This window comes from Lagenorhynchus albirostris, chromosome 5, assembly GCF_949774975.1.
Source record: "Lagenorhynchus albirostris chromosome 5, mLagAlb1.1, whole genome shotgun sequence".
Taxonomy (NCBI): domain Eukaryota; kingdom Metazoa; phylum Chordata; class Mammalia; order Artiodactyla; family Delphinidae; genus Lagenorhynchus; species Lagenorhynchus albirostris.
The window spans coordinates 24,666,390-24,682,438 of NC_083099.1; the positions used below are offsets into that span (position 1 = coordinate 24,666,390).

General features: G+C 48.8%; 1 protein-coding gene across 1 annotated transcript in view; it reads right to left on the reverse strand.

Annotated features, from left to right (window-relative positions):
• GRK7 (G protein-coupled receptor kinase 7) overlaps nucleotides 1-16,049 on the reverse strand; it is a 34,347-nt gene that overhangs the window by 17,091 nt on the left and 1,207 nt on the right. Inside the window, exon 2 of the mRNA XM_060149161.1 lies at nucleotides 15,106-15,543. Within this exon, the coding sequence (XP_060005144.1) occupies nucleotides 15,106-15,543 (438 nt within the window). The remainder of the gene's footprint in view (nucleotides 1-15,105; nucleotides 15,544-16,049) is intronic.

Consider the following 16,049-nt stretch of genomic DNA (forward strand, 5'->3'; position numbering starts at 1 on the left):
CTCATCTTGGTCCGTTCTTGCTTAAGCTGCTTCTCTTCTTTTCCCAACAAGTTCTCTGTTCTTTGCCGGCATCACTGCTCAGGCAAGCTGGCTGGCCTGCTCCACACCACAGAGGTTGCTGGTCGGTGGGCACCAGACCCTGAGCCACGCTGGGACCAACTTGGTCCCACCCCCAGGAAACAAGTGAAGAATCGCCGGCCATCTTTACGGCACTATAACCCCTTGGAATCTTGGAAAGAGCGCTAATGGCATGCAGGGTAACCTCAGATTCCTTCCAAATAATTATCAGGACTCTACCTCTTGGCCCTAAAGACAGAAAATGTCAGTGATGGAATTCTGAAGGGCACCACCTCCTTGAAGAGTGGAGGTATTTCACAGAGGAGAAGAATGGAATTAGCAGCGTACGCCAGAGTCCAAGCGCCCAAATTCCATCGCGGCCTCCAGCTGAAAAAATGAATTGCCTGCCCTTTATGCCATTTGTCTTCGGCATGTGAACTGCCTCCTCAGAGTGGGGTGGGAGGAGAGAACGGGCCAAGCAGCATGGGGCAAGGTCTAACCACGCTGACCTCTCGTGGCTCAGTTTAACTCCTGCAGTTACAAAGGGCCCCCCCGCGCGTCAGTCTCTGTGGCGTCAAAACAATGTCTTTCAGATCGTGAGACCAGGAACTGCCATTGCCAGGGCCGTAGGGATCACTCGAGCGTCAGCAGCAACAGAACTCCGTGGTGGGTTTTGTGTAGAGTCTGACTTTTTTTTTTTTTTTTGCTTCATTTTGTTTTGCTTTGGTTCTAGAGCGCCCTTTGGTGGGTCCACTCCGTCAGCACCTGGTCAGGCAACACAAAGTATGCCCAGCATTCAGGGCATCAAGCATCAGGAGGCCAGATGGGGTCCAAACCCCTTCCCCCGGTGGGCAGCAAGAAGTCCATCTACCACTGTCATCGCATGTGGGTTGCTTAGTCCCATCAGGGCCACCTGTCACCTACAGGTGTCCAGACTTTGAGGAAGGTGGATCAGAGCCAGCTCGTGGGGACCTGTGCGGACACCCCCTTCCTTGCTCTTGCTGTTGGATGCTGGCTTCCACTGACCCTGCAGCTGTTGTCACTCTCACCCCTGGGCCCATGGGAGCTAAGTGGCAGGGCCCAGGCGGGGCGGGGTCTGCACATTGGGTAGCCCAGTGTGGCTCTGGGCAGGAGCGAACTGTGACCTCATCCGCAGTGATGAGAACAGGGTGTGGCCTTTCAGTGGGGGGCTTAGAGGGCATAGTTCTCATCCGACTAGTTTTAAACGTCCATTAAGAAGTGTGCGTGTCCCCGCGCATGCTTGCGTGTGTATGTGCAGGTCCTTCAAGGTCAAGGTCACTTCCAGGTCCCAGTGAACCTGAAAAGTTGGCAACCTTAAATTCCATCATTAAAGGAAATGCCTGTATCCTGGTGCCCTTGGTGTGGCCAGGCCAGGCTGGATTTACTGAGCCGCGCGGGGAGAAAGACGCCGTCAAGGAAGCTGTTTCTGCGTTTCCCGATGGCCCAGCAAACTGGCCGGCGGAGCAAGAAACCGCCCGCGGATGCCTCTTCCCCCCAGTTCAGCACAAACCAGATCCACTCGACAGCACAATCCAAACAGAAGAGGGAATCAGAATGTACATCTTTTGTTTGCCGTGGCAGGAGAACTGTTGAGCAGAGGAAAAAAACAAGCTGAGCTTAGCGCTATCGGCTGTTTCCTGGGGCTCGCTCCTTCCTTCCTCCGAGGGGGGCCCGGCCGCTTTGTTCTCGTTCCCAGCTGCTCCTCTGCGCCTTTAAGCGGTGGCCTTTGCAGACCTCAGAGGAATGCGGCCCGGGACCCCAGGGGACTTTGCTCCAAGGCTCCGCCCTGTGTGCTCAGCCCCGGGCTGCAGCCTCCAGAGCGCGGACCTAACTTTTGCTCCTTGCCCTCCCGCCCCGTCGCTTTCTGCCAGCCGCTTCCTGGGCAGGAGAGGGAGCCTCACCAGAGGGGCTTTCCTGCTCTCCCTGACACCCCTGGGAAGAGGGGATCCAAAAGAGGGATCCCTGCAAGAACGAATTCTGCAGCTATACAGTCTGGCATCGGTCTGCTCTGGTGCAGATCTCAGCTCTACCGATTACTAGCTGGTCACCCCCAGGCCAGTTACTCAACCTCTCTGAGTGTCACAGCTCTTCCCTCATAGGACTGTGATGAAGATTAAAGCCATAAGACACACGGCTTGCCTTTCCAAAGCCTGGCACATAGCACGCCCTCAATAGGTGTTAGCCACGCTGGTCACCAAGCCAGGTTCTGGTTGTCTCAGGCAGGGCAGCTACGCAAAAAGAAAAACCCAGAAGCCTCTAAGACTCCATCAGATTGAAAGACGGGCCTGGTACATCATCAGAGATCAATAGCTGGGATTCTTCCACTGGAGTGTGTTCTTTGGCGGTTTCACATTCTGCGAATCTGTCCAGCAGCAGGCTGATGCCTATTTTCCATGGTGACTCTAAGACACTCAGAATAAAATCACAGACGAAGCTCCACGTGGCTGTGAGGAAGTGAGACAATGGCACGTGGCTGCTCGACTCAGCTTCCAGGCGAGCTGCGCCTTCATCCACTGCCCACCGGCTGCAGCCTTGGGGTCCTGCTGGCTCCTAGTGTCCCTCAGAGAACCGAGCATGGCAGCAAAGGTCCTCTGAGCAGCTACAGTGCCTTTCAGGTGAGGCAGAAACAATGCAACAGTGGGGATCGTGGCAGAGGGTCTAGCGCTGGGCTTCTTGTAAAATTATCACAGCAGTCATTTTGTGAGTGCCTACCAAGTGGCTGACCTCTGCTAGGCATTCATCTACTTTGATCTTCTCATCAAGCCTAAGAGGGGAGCAGTATCAATCAGGCTCAGAGAAGAGGCATGACTTGTCTGGGGTCACATGCAGGGCTATGGCGAGCCTAAGCGGCACATCTGGGCCAGTTAGAAGGAGGTTCTCCGCCTGGGTTTGTGGTCAGCCTGTGCGTCTGTACACAGCAGCCACAGTAAGTGGCAGAACCAGATTGGCAGACTCACTCTCCTTCCATCGTTTTGATCCCGTGGACCGTATTTCGTCAGCTGCACTCGATCTGAAAGGATGCTCTGAGCTTCCAACGTGTTTACCTCAAATCAGGTGAGGCGGCAACCATTTGTTCCCTGGATCGCATCATCGTGCATGACAGCCCTCTCCTGCCACACCCCGCGAGCCTCACGACCCTCTTTCTCTCCTCAGTGCCACAACTCAAGTGCCAGCCTGGCACTTGCCACGGAAGACGGAGGGCCGACCCATGCTCCGCGCACCGAGCCACGCGCGGCGCCCGATTCTCTTCCCTCTCCCCTCTGTTTCCTGTATCTGTGAGTCTGTTTCTGTTTTGCACATGCATTCCCTTGTACTATCTTTTACATTCTCCATGTAAGTGGTATTATACAGTCTTTGTCTTTGACTTAGTTCACTAAGCATAATATTCTCTAGGCTCATCCATGTTGCTGCATACGGCAGGATTCCATTCCTTTTTATGAAGGAGTAATATTCCATTTTACATATATATTATACCCCGTCTTCTTAAGCCAACTGTCTGTTGACGGGTGTTTCCATGTCTTGGCTATTGTAAATACTGCTGCCGTGAACATTGCACTCCTCTCCTCCTTACCCTCATCCCAGCTCCCTCTTCCTGTTGGCGCTTCCAAGGCTGATTGATTTTGACACTTTCCTGCCTGGAAACCTTCAGTGGCTCCCCAGCACCCTTGGCATTGGGTTCGAATGCCCTTGTCTGACTCCTGCAGCCTCCTAGGGCCTGACGCAGGCTCCGCTCTCGGTAGCACCTGTTGTCTCCCTCACAGCCCGTGACTCCACACTCCAGACAGCTGCAGAGTCACACTGTCCTCAGCTGAGCCCCAGCCTCTGGCCAGGGTTTTCACTGCAGCACTACGGACATGGTGGATCATTATTTGTGGGGAGGGGCTGTGGTGTGCGTTGTAAGACGTTCGCAGCATCCCTGGCCTTTACCCAGTAGATGCCAGTAGCAACTCCCCAGTCATGACCACCAAAAAGGTCTCCAGACATTGTCAAAGTGCTCTAGGGGCCAAAATCGCCCTCAGTTGAGGACCACCACCCTATGCTGATCCCTGTGCCAAGCCCACTCTCCTTTCTCTTCACCTGCTTCACTTTTTTTAACATCTTTATTGGAGTAAAACTGCTTTACAGTGTTGTGCTAGTTTCTGCTTTATAACAAAGTGAATCGGTTATACATATACATATGTTCCCATAACTCTTCCCTCTTGCATCTCCCTCCCTCCCACCCTCCCTATCCCACCCCTCCAGGTGGTCACAAACCACCGAGCTGATCTCCCTGTGCCATGCGGCTGCTTCCCACTAGCTATCTATTTTACATTTCGTAGTGTATATATGTCCATGCCACTCTCTCTCTTTGTCACAGCTTACCCTTCCCCCGCCCCAAATCCTCAAGTCCATTCTCTAGTAGGTCTGTGTCTTTATTCCTGTCTTACCCCTAGGTTCTTCATGACATTTTTTTCCCCTTAAATTCCATATACATGTGTTAGCATACGGTATTTGTCTTTCTCTTTCTGACTTGCTTCACTCTGTATGACAGACTCTAGGTCCATCTACCTCACTACAAATAACTCAGTTTCGTTTCTTTCTATGGCTGAGTAATATTCCATTGTATATATGTGCCACATCTTCTTTATCCATTCATCTGTCGATGGACACTTAGGTTGCTTCCATGTCCTGGCTCTTGTAAATAGAGCTGCAATGAACATTGTGGTACATGTCTCTTTTTGAATTATGGTTTTCTCAGGGTATATGCCCAGTAGTGGGATTGCTGGATCATACAGTAGTTCTAGTTTTAGTTTTTCAAGGAACCTCCATACTGTTCTCCGCAGTGGCTGTATCAATTTACATTCCCACCAACAGTGCAAGAGGGTTCCCTTTTCTCCACACCCTCTCCAGCATTTATGGTTTCTAGATATTTTGATGATGACCTGCCTCACTTCTGTTTGCCTTGTAAGTCTCGACTCAGCTGTCATTTCCTCCTGAAAGCCCTTCCTGACCCCATGACCCAATGTCGGGCTGGTGCCCTTCCTATGCACTCAGCTTGGACAGTCTGACTGCTGTATTGTCAGGGCCCTTTGACTTATCAGTCTCTTCCCTGTCCTCGGCTTCATGAAGGCAGGCATTTGTTTGCCTGGTATCCTGTTGTACTCAGGGCCAAGTCTGTACCTGTGACATGACTTCACCTAGTAAATCACCCTTGACAGCCCTCCCTCCCTTAGCCCATGTCCAAACTATCACTGAGGCCCAGTCATTCTGGAATCTCTTCCCAGTTCAAACACTGTGCTCTGGCTCCACCACCCCTCCTGTTGGCTGAGCTGCCATCATCTCTCACCTGGATTACAAATGACCACGATCCACCCGAATCCCTTCTGATCTGCTCTCACTTCAGATGGAGTGATACTTTTTTTTTTTTTTTTTTGCAGTACGCGGGCCTCTCACTGTTGTGGCCTCTCCCGTTGCGGAGCACAGGCTCCGGACGCGCAGGCTCAGCGGCCATGGCTCACGGGCGCAGCCGCTCCGCGGCATGTGGGATCCTCCCGGACCGGGGCACGAACCCGTGTCCCCTGCATCGGCAGGCGGACTCTCAACCACTGCGCTACCAGGGAAGCCCGGTGGTTAGGATTTTGGTAGAGACCAATATGTGACCATGAAGTAGCCAGAATGCCTGTCCTGTGTGGTTCTCAGAAGTAAATTCTCAAAGAGAAAATTTTTTGGAGCAGGGTCATAATGGTTGTGATGTATGTAGGTATTAACTTCTGATGAAACACACTCAGAGATCTTTTTAAAATCACTTATTCAGGGCTTCCCTGGTGGCACAGTGGTTAAGAATCCGCCTGCCAATGCAGGGGACACGGGTTTGGGCCCTGGCCCGGGAAGATCCCACATGCTGCAGAGCAACTAAGCCCATGCGCCACAACTACTGAGCCTGTGCTCTAGAGCCCGCGAGCCACAACTTCTGAGTCCACAAGCCACAACTACTGAAGCCCGGGTGCCCTAGAGCCCGTGCTCTGCAACAAGAGAAGCCACTGCAATGAGAAGCCCGCACACTGCAACGAAGAGTGGCCCCCGCTCGCCGCAACTAGAGAAAGCCCGCGTGCAGCAATGAAGACCCAACGCAGCCAAAAATAAAATAAATACATTTTAAAAATAAATAGACAAAATCACTTATTCAGTGTGTCACTAGCACTGTAGTTGACATGACAGAAGCTTCAAAATAAATATTATGCCCAAACTCTATGACATTATCCCTCTGAATGTGAGGAGTTGGTTAGAGGCAGGACATGGTAACCAAACATATCACAAGCTTTTGGGTCACTGCACTAACTTCATTCCAATTCCTGACACTATAGCAAGTTTTAAGGACTCACTCATGTTCCACAATATCTGAAGGTCACTGTTCTCCACATAGATGGTTGAATTTGAAAAGTCCCAGCACCAGTCCCATTGCCCAATTTTCCTGTTATATTCACCTGGCAGTTCTAAAAATGCTGAGTTAGTTTTATTGTGTGCACGTGGATGTCAGCTGAGAACAGGCAGGAGTGCTTATCACATCTATTAAAGGTGAATATGGACAGTGGCTGGGACCACGTTTAATGATATTGTGCCTGGGTGTGGGGAGGCTGACTGAGATATTAGTCACATCGTTCCCTGTAAAGGTTGGGCCAATCCTTTTCCAAAGTCTTAACTCCATTAGAGGTTCAGCTAGGCTTGAGGTTGAGATCCATATCAGACCAGACTGAGGAAGATATGCTGTGTCATCACATGCACTCATTCTGAGTTTTACTCAGTGGAGGGCCTTTCATAGCATTACAGACCAGAGGCCACATGCTGTTCCGTGTGTGAACTTGACAAGGTGGAGTCAAAACCGTAAGTGCTCTTGAACCTGGCACACCTGGGTTCATCTCACGTATGAGAGATGTGACTTTAGGGGGGTAACTTAACCTCTCTGAGTCTCAATTTCTCCATCTCTATAATACTCCCTATCTTGTAAGTCTTTATAGAAAGGCTCTAGATGCCATCATCCCTTGATTAAGAGGTCAGAACTCTTCCAAACTTTTCAAACCATTGAGATAACAGCAGTTATGAGGGGTACCCGCTGTTTTTGCTTATCTGAATTCCATTTCACCGTTCTCTTCCACCCCTCTTTTCTTTCTTTTTCTTTTGGCCACGCCACGCAGCATGTGGGATCTTAGTTCCCCCACCAGGGATCGAACCCTCGCCCCCTGCATTGGAAGGGCAGAGCCTTAACCACTGGACCACCAGGGAAGTCCCTCGATCCCTGCTTTCCATTGGAGAACACTTTCCTCTGCCCTCAGTTCCTGATATATATATATATATATATATATATATAGGACAGAACGTGTCCCTGGTCCCTGAGCACAGCAGAGATCTAGCCTGGCTAATGGACTTGGTTATGGTTGGGCATGTGACTTGAGCTGTCCATTGAGAGTCTTCCCTGGGAATTTGAAGGAACTGTTCGTAAAGAACTGTTCTCTTTCCACGGGATTGCTTGGTTGGTAGGATATGCGTGGAGCTGTCGGTGGCCCCCACTCAGGAGCCCCTGAGAGCAGGAGTGAGGCCAACGCCGAGGAGAGCGGAGCTGGGGCACGGAAGGAGAGTTTCCCGCTGATACTGCTCAGACCCTGGATCACTCTGGGCTTCTTAGTTATGTAAACCATTAGTTTCATTTTCTTAAGTAACTTCCCTTTGCCCGGTAAGAACCCTTACTGATATCCCAGTAAATCATAGTAAAACGTATGCCATGTGTTTACCTTTGGCGTTTGCGAGTCTTTTCCTACAAATAATTCAAAGACTATCTCATAGACTCATGAAATCTTAGAGATTAAGGATGTTCTGGGGCCTGCCTGAGATGCCAGACACAGTGAGTCAGCGATAAGCCAGGGTTTCTGCCTCCCAGGCCAGTGTTCTTTTTTTTGTGTGTGTGGTACGCGGGCCTCTTACTGTTGTAAGAGGTTTTTTTTTGTGTCGTACGCGGGCCTCTCCCGTTGCGGAGCACAGGCTCCGGACGCGCAGGCTCAGCGGCCATGGCTCACGGGCCCAGCCGCTCCGCGGCACGTGGGATCTTCCCGGACCGGGGCACGAACCCGTGTCCCCTGCCTCGGCAGGCGGACTCTCAACCACTGTGCCACCAGGGAAGCCCGTGGCCAGTGCTCTTAAGCCTCCCCACCTCTTGTCGTGTGTCTGCCTCAGTCTTTTTCAGACTCGAGCAGAACTACCCTCGCCTTTCCTTCCTGAGTCACTGCCCAATTACCAGCAGCCAGGGGCTCCACGGGGCAAAAGGCACCACCTTCTAGAAGTGGCTCCGTTCTCTCCACAACCCCGCCCCCTCCACTGGGGACAGCCGTGATTTAAGAGAAGTGAGTACAGACGTGGGTCTTGATGGAGACTAGGTGAAGCCAGGCAGCTGAGCTCTGGATGTAAGACTGCTCAGAGCCTTGGGCCCTACTTCAACCCTCATTACCTCATGTGGGAGTTATTACAGTAGCTCCTTACCGGCCCCCCTTTCTCCTGAACCCCAGGCTCCCTCTACTTGAATTCATCATACTTTCAGTCATCTCCTTAAAGAATCATTCTGTATACCCAGACAAAACTATAATTCAAAAAGATACATGCACCCCCATGTTCATAGCAGCACTATTTACAATAGCCAAGACATGGAAACAACCTAAATGTCCATTGACAGATGAATGCATAAAGAAGATGTGGTACATATATACAATGGAATACTACTCAGCCATAAAAAAGAATGAAATAATGCCATTTGCAGCAATATGGATGGTCTTAGAGATTATCATATTAAGTGAAGTCAGAAAGATAAAGACAAATACCATATGATATCACTTATATGTGGAATCTAAAATACGACACAAATGAACTTATCTACGAAACAGAAACAGACTCACAGACATACAGAACAGACTTGTGGTTGCCAAGGGGAAAGGGGGTGGAAGGATTGGGAGTTTAGAATTACCAGAGGCAAACTATTATATATAGGATAGATAAACAACAAGGTCCTACTGTATAGCACAGGGACCTACACTCAGTATCCTATGATAAACCATAATGGAAAAGAATATGAAAAAGAATATATATATAAAACTGAGTCACTTTGCTGTACAGCAGAAATTAACACAACGTTGTAAATCAAATATACTTCAATAAAAAAAAAAAAGAATCACTCTGGTCATGCCATTTCCTGTTGATAAACCTTCAATGGCTCCTTGCTGCCTATAAAGCAATGTCCAAAGTATTTCACCTGGTGTCCTGAAATAGCCTGACAGGGCCTGTGTCCCTCCAGGGAGGCTCAGCTCATACCTAGGGAAGGGTTACCCACTGGGAAGAATCAGTTCCAGAGTTTCAAATTCAATTAAGAGTTTCAAGTTCTATTATACGGCATACCTCGTTTTATTGTGCTTTGCTTTACTGCACTTTGCAGATATTGAATTTTTTACAAATTGAAGGTTTATGGCAACACTGCAAGTCTGTTGTACCATTCTGCCAATAGCATTATTTTTAAATTAAGGTATGTATATAGTTTTTTAGACATAATTCTATTGCATACTTCGTAGACATAACTTTTATATACACTGGGAAACCAAAAAATGTCTGGAATCAAACCCACAATATCTCTGTGGTATGTCTGTAGTAGATGGTAGGTGTACTGATCCCTGCTAGAGAAGAAAACGTCCCTCTAACAGTGTCCAGTACCTTGCTATCATCACCATTAATGTTGATGCCATTTTTCATCTTTCCGTTGGCTATCTTCCTTTATTAATGAGTTTTCTATTGGTGTGTAACAAATTACCACAAACTTAGTAGCTTAAAACAACACCCATTTATTACCTCACAGTTCTGTAGGTTTGAGCACAGCGTTGGAGGGGTTCTTTGGTCAGGATCTCACAAAGCCAAAGTCAAGATTCTGCTGGGCTGCACTCTCATCTGGAGCTCAGGACCCTCTTCCACGTTCATGTGGTTACGGCCGAATTCAGTTCACTGTGGTTGTAAGACTGAGGTCCCTGCTATGTCTGGCTGTCATTCAGAGGCAGCTCTCGGCTCTGGAGACCACCTACGTTCCTTGCCATGTGGTTCACTCCATCTTCAAAGCCAGCAATGGTGTGTTGAAGCCCTCTCACGCTTTCAGTTTCTGAGTTCTGCTGTCTCTGACCTCTATACCCATATTTAAAGGACTCACGTGATTAGGTCAGTCCCACTTGGTTAATTTCTCTTTTGAGTAACTCAGAGTCAACTGATTAGTAACCATAAATGCATCTTCAAAATCCATTTTGCCTTATAATGTAATACAATCATGGGAGTGATGGCTCACCATGTTCACAGGTCTTGCCCACAAGTCAATGGGAAAAAAATTATACAGGGGCAAGGGTCATTGGAGGTCATCTTAGAATCTACCTACCACACCATTGTAACAATTATTTGCGAATTTTAATGCCTGTGTGAGTTAAAAACTGAACCAGATTTCCTCATCTTTTTCAATATTCTTTTCCTGGGGGCTGGTGACAGATGCTGTCAGCTCATCCAACACTTGATCTCACTCCCCATCTCCCTTATCATCCCCTGCAATAAAGGCTGGACAATGAAAAACTATTTTTCAGGCTCCCTTACAGCTAGAGGTGAACAGGTGGCATGGTCCTGGCCAACGGGGTGTAAGCAGAGTCTGTTAACATTCTCCTTTCTCCTCCTTTCTTCCATCCTGGAAGGTGGACTTGATGTTTGGAGCTGCAAAAGCCATCTTGTGACAGGAGGAAAAGGCCGGGAGATTTTCACAGAGACCTTGGCACTGAAATTGTTGAGAATCTGGCATTCTTTCATATGTAGCAGAAAGCAATGCTAGCTTACAAAAGACTGAATGAGTAGCTGAATGAGAGGCAGCTAGCCATGTCTCCAAAGCCACGATGCCTTAACTTTTCTGGAAGGATTGCACAGAGTTCAGGCAGGTATCAACCTTCATAATCAGGGTGATTTTTCCTTCACACCTTCTTCATAATGTTCACAGTACTTCTTTATACAGTATCTTGACATCAAAACAATGTTAGTGGTTACAGAAGCCCTGTAAATATGTTCCTTTTCATTTCTTCTGTGAAATGTTGTGAGTATAATGACCTTAAAATCCACTTGGGGGCCCAGTTACATGTGTGGGAGCTACAGTACATAGGAAACCGAGGGGCTCTACTTAGCTATGTGGAGGGATAAACGGTGAAAGAGGGATGCTTTCCTTTTTTCTGTTTTTTTTTTTTTTTTTTTTTGCGGTACACGGGCCTCTTTCTGTTGTGGCCTCTCCCGCTGCGGAGCACAGGCTCTGGACGTGCAGGCTCAGCGGCCATGGCTCACGGGCCCAGCTGCTCCGTGGCATGTGGGATCTTCCCGGACCGGGGCATGAACCCGCGACCCCTGCATCAGCAGGCAGACTCTCAACCACTGCGCCACCTGGGAAGCCCTGTCTTTCTTTTTATGGCTTCTAAACTTTCTCTCTGACTCTTCCCCTCCCCACCCTGCACCCTTCCTGAGGGTCCCCTGTGATTTGGAGGCAGGTCTGAGGACTGGGGCAAGTGGTCTAAACCCAGAAATTTGGTCTCATGGGACAAAGAGGGACTCAGGAAAGGCAAAAGGGCGAGAGGTCTTCAGTGAGTAAACTTCTCCACCAACTGCGTTCGTTATAGTGGACAATACTGAGGAGGCACGGAAAGCTTCCTCCAGTTTCCAAAAGAGTCAGGCAGCTGGACTCAGGAGCCACTGAAGGAACTGTCCTTAAATAGTCTCTTGGCCCATGAATAGAGCTGGAGGAAGACTGAGAAAGGATTTACAAGAGGCAGAGCTATGTGTCTCCTCAACCTTCAGCAAGGTGGAGATGTACCACCGATTAGCATGATACATGCCTATGAGATACTCAGAAGGAACACGTCTCCACTGCATAAGTGACAATGCGAATTCATTGTCACTTATGACACTAAGTGAAGAAATACACTTTGGTTTTTCCATGCATAGACAGACATGGATTCACGATGTTTCCGTTTTTTTTTTTAATTTTTATTTTTATTTGTTTATTTTTGGTTGCGTTGGGTCTTCGTTGCTGCGTGCGGCTTTCTCTAGTTGCAGCGAGCGTGGGCTACTCGTTGTGGTGCGCGGGCTTCTCACTGCGGTGGCTTCTCTTGTTGCGGAGCACAGGCTCTAGGCGCGTGGGCTTCAGTAGTTGTGGCTCGCGGGTTCTAGAGCTCAGGTTCAGTAGTTGTGGCACACGGGCTTAGTTGCTCCGCAGCGTGTGGGATCTTCCCGGACCAAGGCTCGAACCCGTGTCCCCTGCACTGGCAGGCAGATTCTTAACCACTGCGCCACCAGGGAAGTCCCACGGCATTTCTGTTTTCATAGCAAAGTCCCACGGAGGTGAACACTCTGCTTCCCCGCCATCTTCCCGCTTCTTCCACCCCAACTTAGGAGACAGTGATATGGAAGTCCTCCATCCCATCCCCACCTCTTCCTCGGTTTCTCCACCCTCATTCAGCCTCTCCTTCCTACAGAACCAGCACTTTCTCTCCTGATTCTTGTCTCAGCAACTAAATCTCCCCTCCTTAAAACTCCATCCTCCTCCCTGTGTCCTCCTGTAGTGACCAGTCTCCCTCCTTCCTTTGTCTCACTTTCTACTCCCAGGTCAATGCAACCTCCACAGTCTGAGTTCTGACCTTGAACATCACTCTTCCTGAGGACACTGTGGTTTCCTGACTGTCAAATCCCCTGCTGACCTCTTGGCAGCACTCGACAGTGCTGATCACTCTCCTCCCTTAAATCCTCTTCTCCTTTGGCTCCTGTGGAGGAGGCTGCCAGTTACCTGCTCCATATCCTGCGTTTCTCATTCCAAAAAAAAAAAAAAAAGTCATTTATCAGCTTCCCCTACGGGCGGGGTGGCCAGATAATAGTTCTAGCCAATGAGATTTAAATGGAAGCTGTCAGCTGGGCCTTCCAAGGAAGTTCATATTTGGAGACATATTCGGTCGGTGCGTGCATGCCTATTTACTCCTGACCTTTCCTCCTTTCTCCTGCCTGGAACATGGACCTGATGGCTGGGGCTAGGGCAGCCATCTTGCACACGTCAAAAAGGCCAAAATGACAGAGATGTCGATCCCGTTATCCTGGAGCTGTGGAACTAATACCAACCACACTTATCGCCACACTACTTGTTACATAAGAAAAATAACCCCCTCTCTTGTTTAATCCACTATTATTTGGGTTTTCTATGATATGCTGCTGAAATCAACCCTTAACTGATACAGCTCCCATGACTCTGTCACTCTCGTCCTACTTCTTTAACCTCTTCAAGGCCCCTTTGCTTCAACACCCCCTACATGTTGATGTTCCTTAGCTACCATCCCTGGTCCTCTTCCTCCACTGTTTCCCAAACAACCCAGTGGTGTCTGCTGCTTCCCAAGTCATGATGACTCCAAATCCCAATGTCTAGCTCTGACCTCTCATCAGAGCACCAGATCTTTATCTAAATGTCTACCTGCCTGTCACATAGGAGCCTCATACACACTACACTCCCAATTAAACCAGCTTTCCCATAACTCTGTTCCTCCTTCTAGTCACTGGAGCTAGAGACCTTCTGCATCACTTACCCTCATACCCAGCTGGTCCTCAAGTCCCATCAGGTCTCTTTCCAACAGCTCCACTTTATTCCCACTTCTTCAATCCTACTGTCTTATACAGGCCTCATCATCTCTTCCTGAGCCACCACATATGCCTCCTAACTAGCTCCTCTGCCTCTCATCTACAATCCAAATTGGTGTTTAAAAACATGCAAATCTAGGGCTTCCCTGGTGGCGCAGTGGTTGAGAGTCTGCCTGCCGACGCAGGGGACACAGGTTCGTGCCCCGGTCCTGGAAGATCCCACGTGCCACGGAGCGGCTGGGCCCGTGAGCCATGGCCGCTGAGCCTGCGCGTCCGGAGCCTGTGCTCTGCAACGGGAGAGGCCACAACAGAAAGAGGCCCGTGTACCGCAAAAAAAAAAAAAATGCAAATCTAATCACACCATTCCCTTTCTTAAAACCCTTCAATGGCTTCTGGTCCCTCACAAGAAAGAATTCCAATGCCTTTGCATGATCTGAGCCCTACACATCTTGTCAACATTCCTTACATTACAGCCACATAAATTCACCTGTGGTTTCCCAAACTTGCCATGATTTTTCTCACTTCCTTGCCTGACTGTCCTCTCTGACCTGTAAGCTGGAAACTGTGCAAAAACAAAGTTTTAAGTGGATATTTAGGAACCTGACGGACGCTTATCTTCCTGGGAATTCTCCCACCTTTGTGCACAGAAACTCAGTGGTAAAGAACTGTCAGAATCGGAGAGATTTTTGTATTGTTCACTTAATATAATTGCTTAATTATAATTCCTTTTTTAATCAAAGAATTCTCTGCCATCACCTTGAACCAAATTGATCAAAATAAACATCAATTGCCTTTGTTGTCTTGTATATGTATCTTCATTTAAAATTTCACCTTTGTCCAATGTAAAACATTCCCCCAGTGCGCACTCAACAGAAAAGGAGATATTTACTTTAATGTGCTAAATGCTGGGGTTTCTTCTATTTCTTATCCTATTAAATTTTACCTCCTAGAATCCTGAAATTTTAGGGTCCAGCCCCTAAAAATTTCCGGAAAAGGAAACCAAGGCTCTATTGACTCAGGAACATGGCACCAGGGAGGTGGTTATTGGTGGGACATACCTAGATCCTGGCTAGGGCTTCAGCTCTTACCATCTCACGGTGAAGGCACAGATCATCTCCAACTCACAAAGAAGGCTCCCCTCTGCTTCCAGTGAGAGGAAAGTAAGAGCTAATCCTCTTATACCACTCCACTTAAGGCAAGATGACAGCATAAGGGCTTTAAGAACAAGGAAATTAAAAGCATTAAGTCCAAGGTTCTGCTTGTCCTGGGAATAGAACGGCCCTCTCCCCTCCTCTCTGACTCTATGCCCCACCTTTGGGCCCACGAAGAGCCACTCACCCTCTGGGTGATGGGCTTGCCATCCCGGATCTCCACAGCCAGCCCCAGGTCGGACAGTCTGCAGTTGCCAAGGTCGTCCAGAAGCACATTCTCGGGCTTCAGGTCCCGGTAGACGATGCTGAGGGAGTGGAGGTGCAACACGCCGCAGGTCATCTGGGCCGAGTAGAAGACCACCCTGCTCATGTCCAGGCCCCGCTCGCCCACGCTGTAAATGTGGAACTTGAGGTCTCCCCCATTCATCAGGCTCATAACCAGGCAGAGATGGGACTTGCTCTCAAAGGCATAGGCCAGAGAGACAATGAAAGGGCTGCTGACCCTCTCCAAGATTTCCTTTTCCAAGAGAGCCATTTTCTCACCATTTTTCTTCTTCAGCCGCTTCTTGTCCAGTTTCTTACAGGCATACATCTTGCCGGTGTTTTTCACCTGGACAGCACATACCTTAAGGAGAGAAAGAAAGGGAGAGGAAGAAGTAGACAGTACTGGAGACAGGAAGGGGAAGGGGGATACAGAGGGTGGAGGAGCAGAAAACAACCAAGGTGGAAAGATGGCAGGCTTCTGAGAAAAGAGAAGCTGTGAGTGAGAAGGATTCTTTGAGATAGAGCTGGGACCACAGTGAGGTATCACTTCACCCCCACTATGTGAGCCATAATTAAAAAAAAAAAACAAACGAAAAATAACAAGTGCTGGCAAGGATGTGGAGAAATTGAAACCTTCACGTGTTGCTGGTGGGAACTTAAAACTTGTAAGAGTTTGGTGATTTCTCAAAACGTTAAACATGGAATTGCCCTAAGACCTAGCAATTCCACTCCTAGACATATACGAAAGCTCAAATACCGTATGACTCCATTGCTAGGACACACCAGAATCGGCAAATCCATAGAGACAGAAAGCAGCTCAGTGGTCGCCAGGGGCTGGGTGGGTTGGGGGAGGGGGGGAAATGGGTA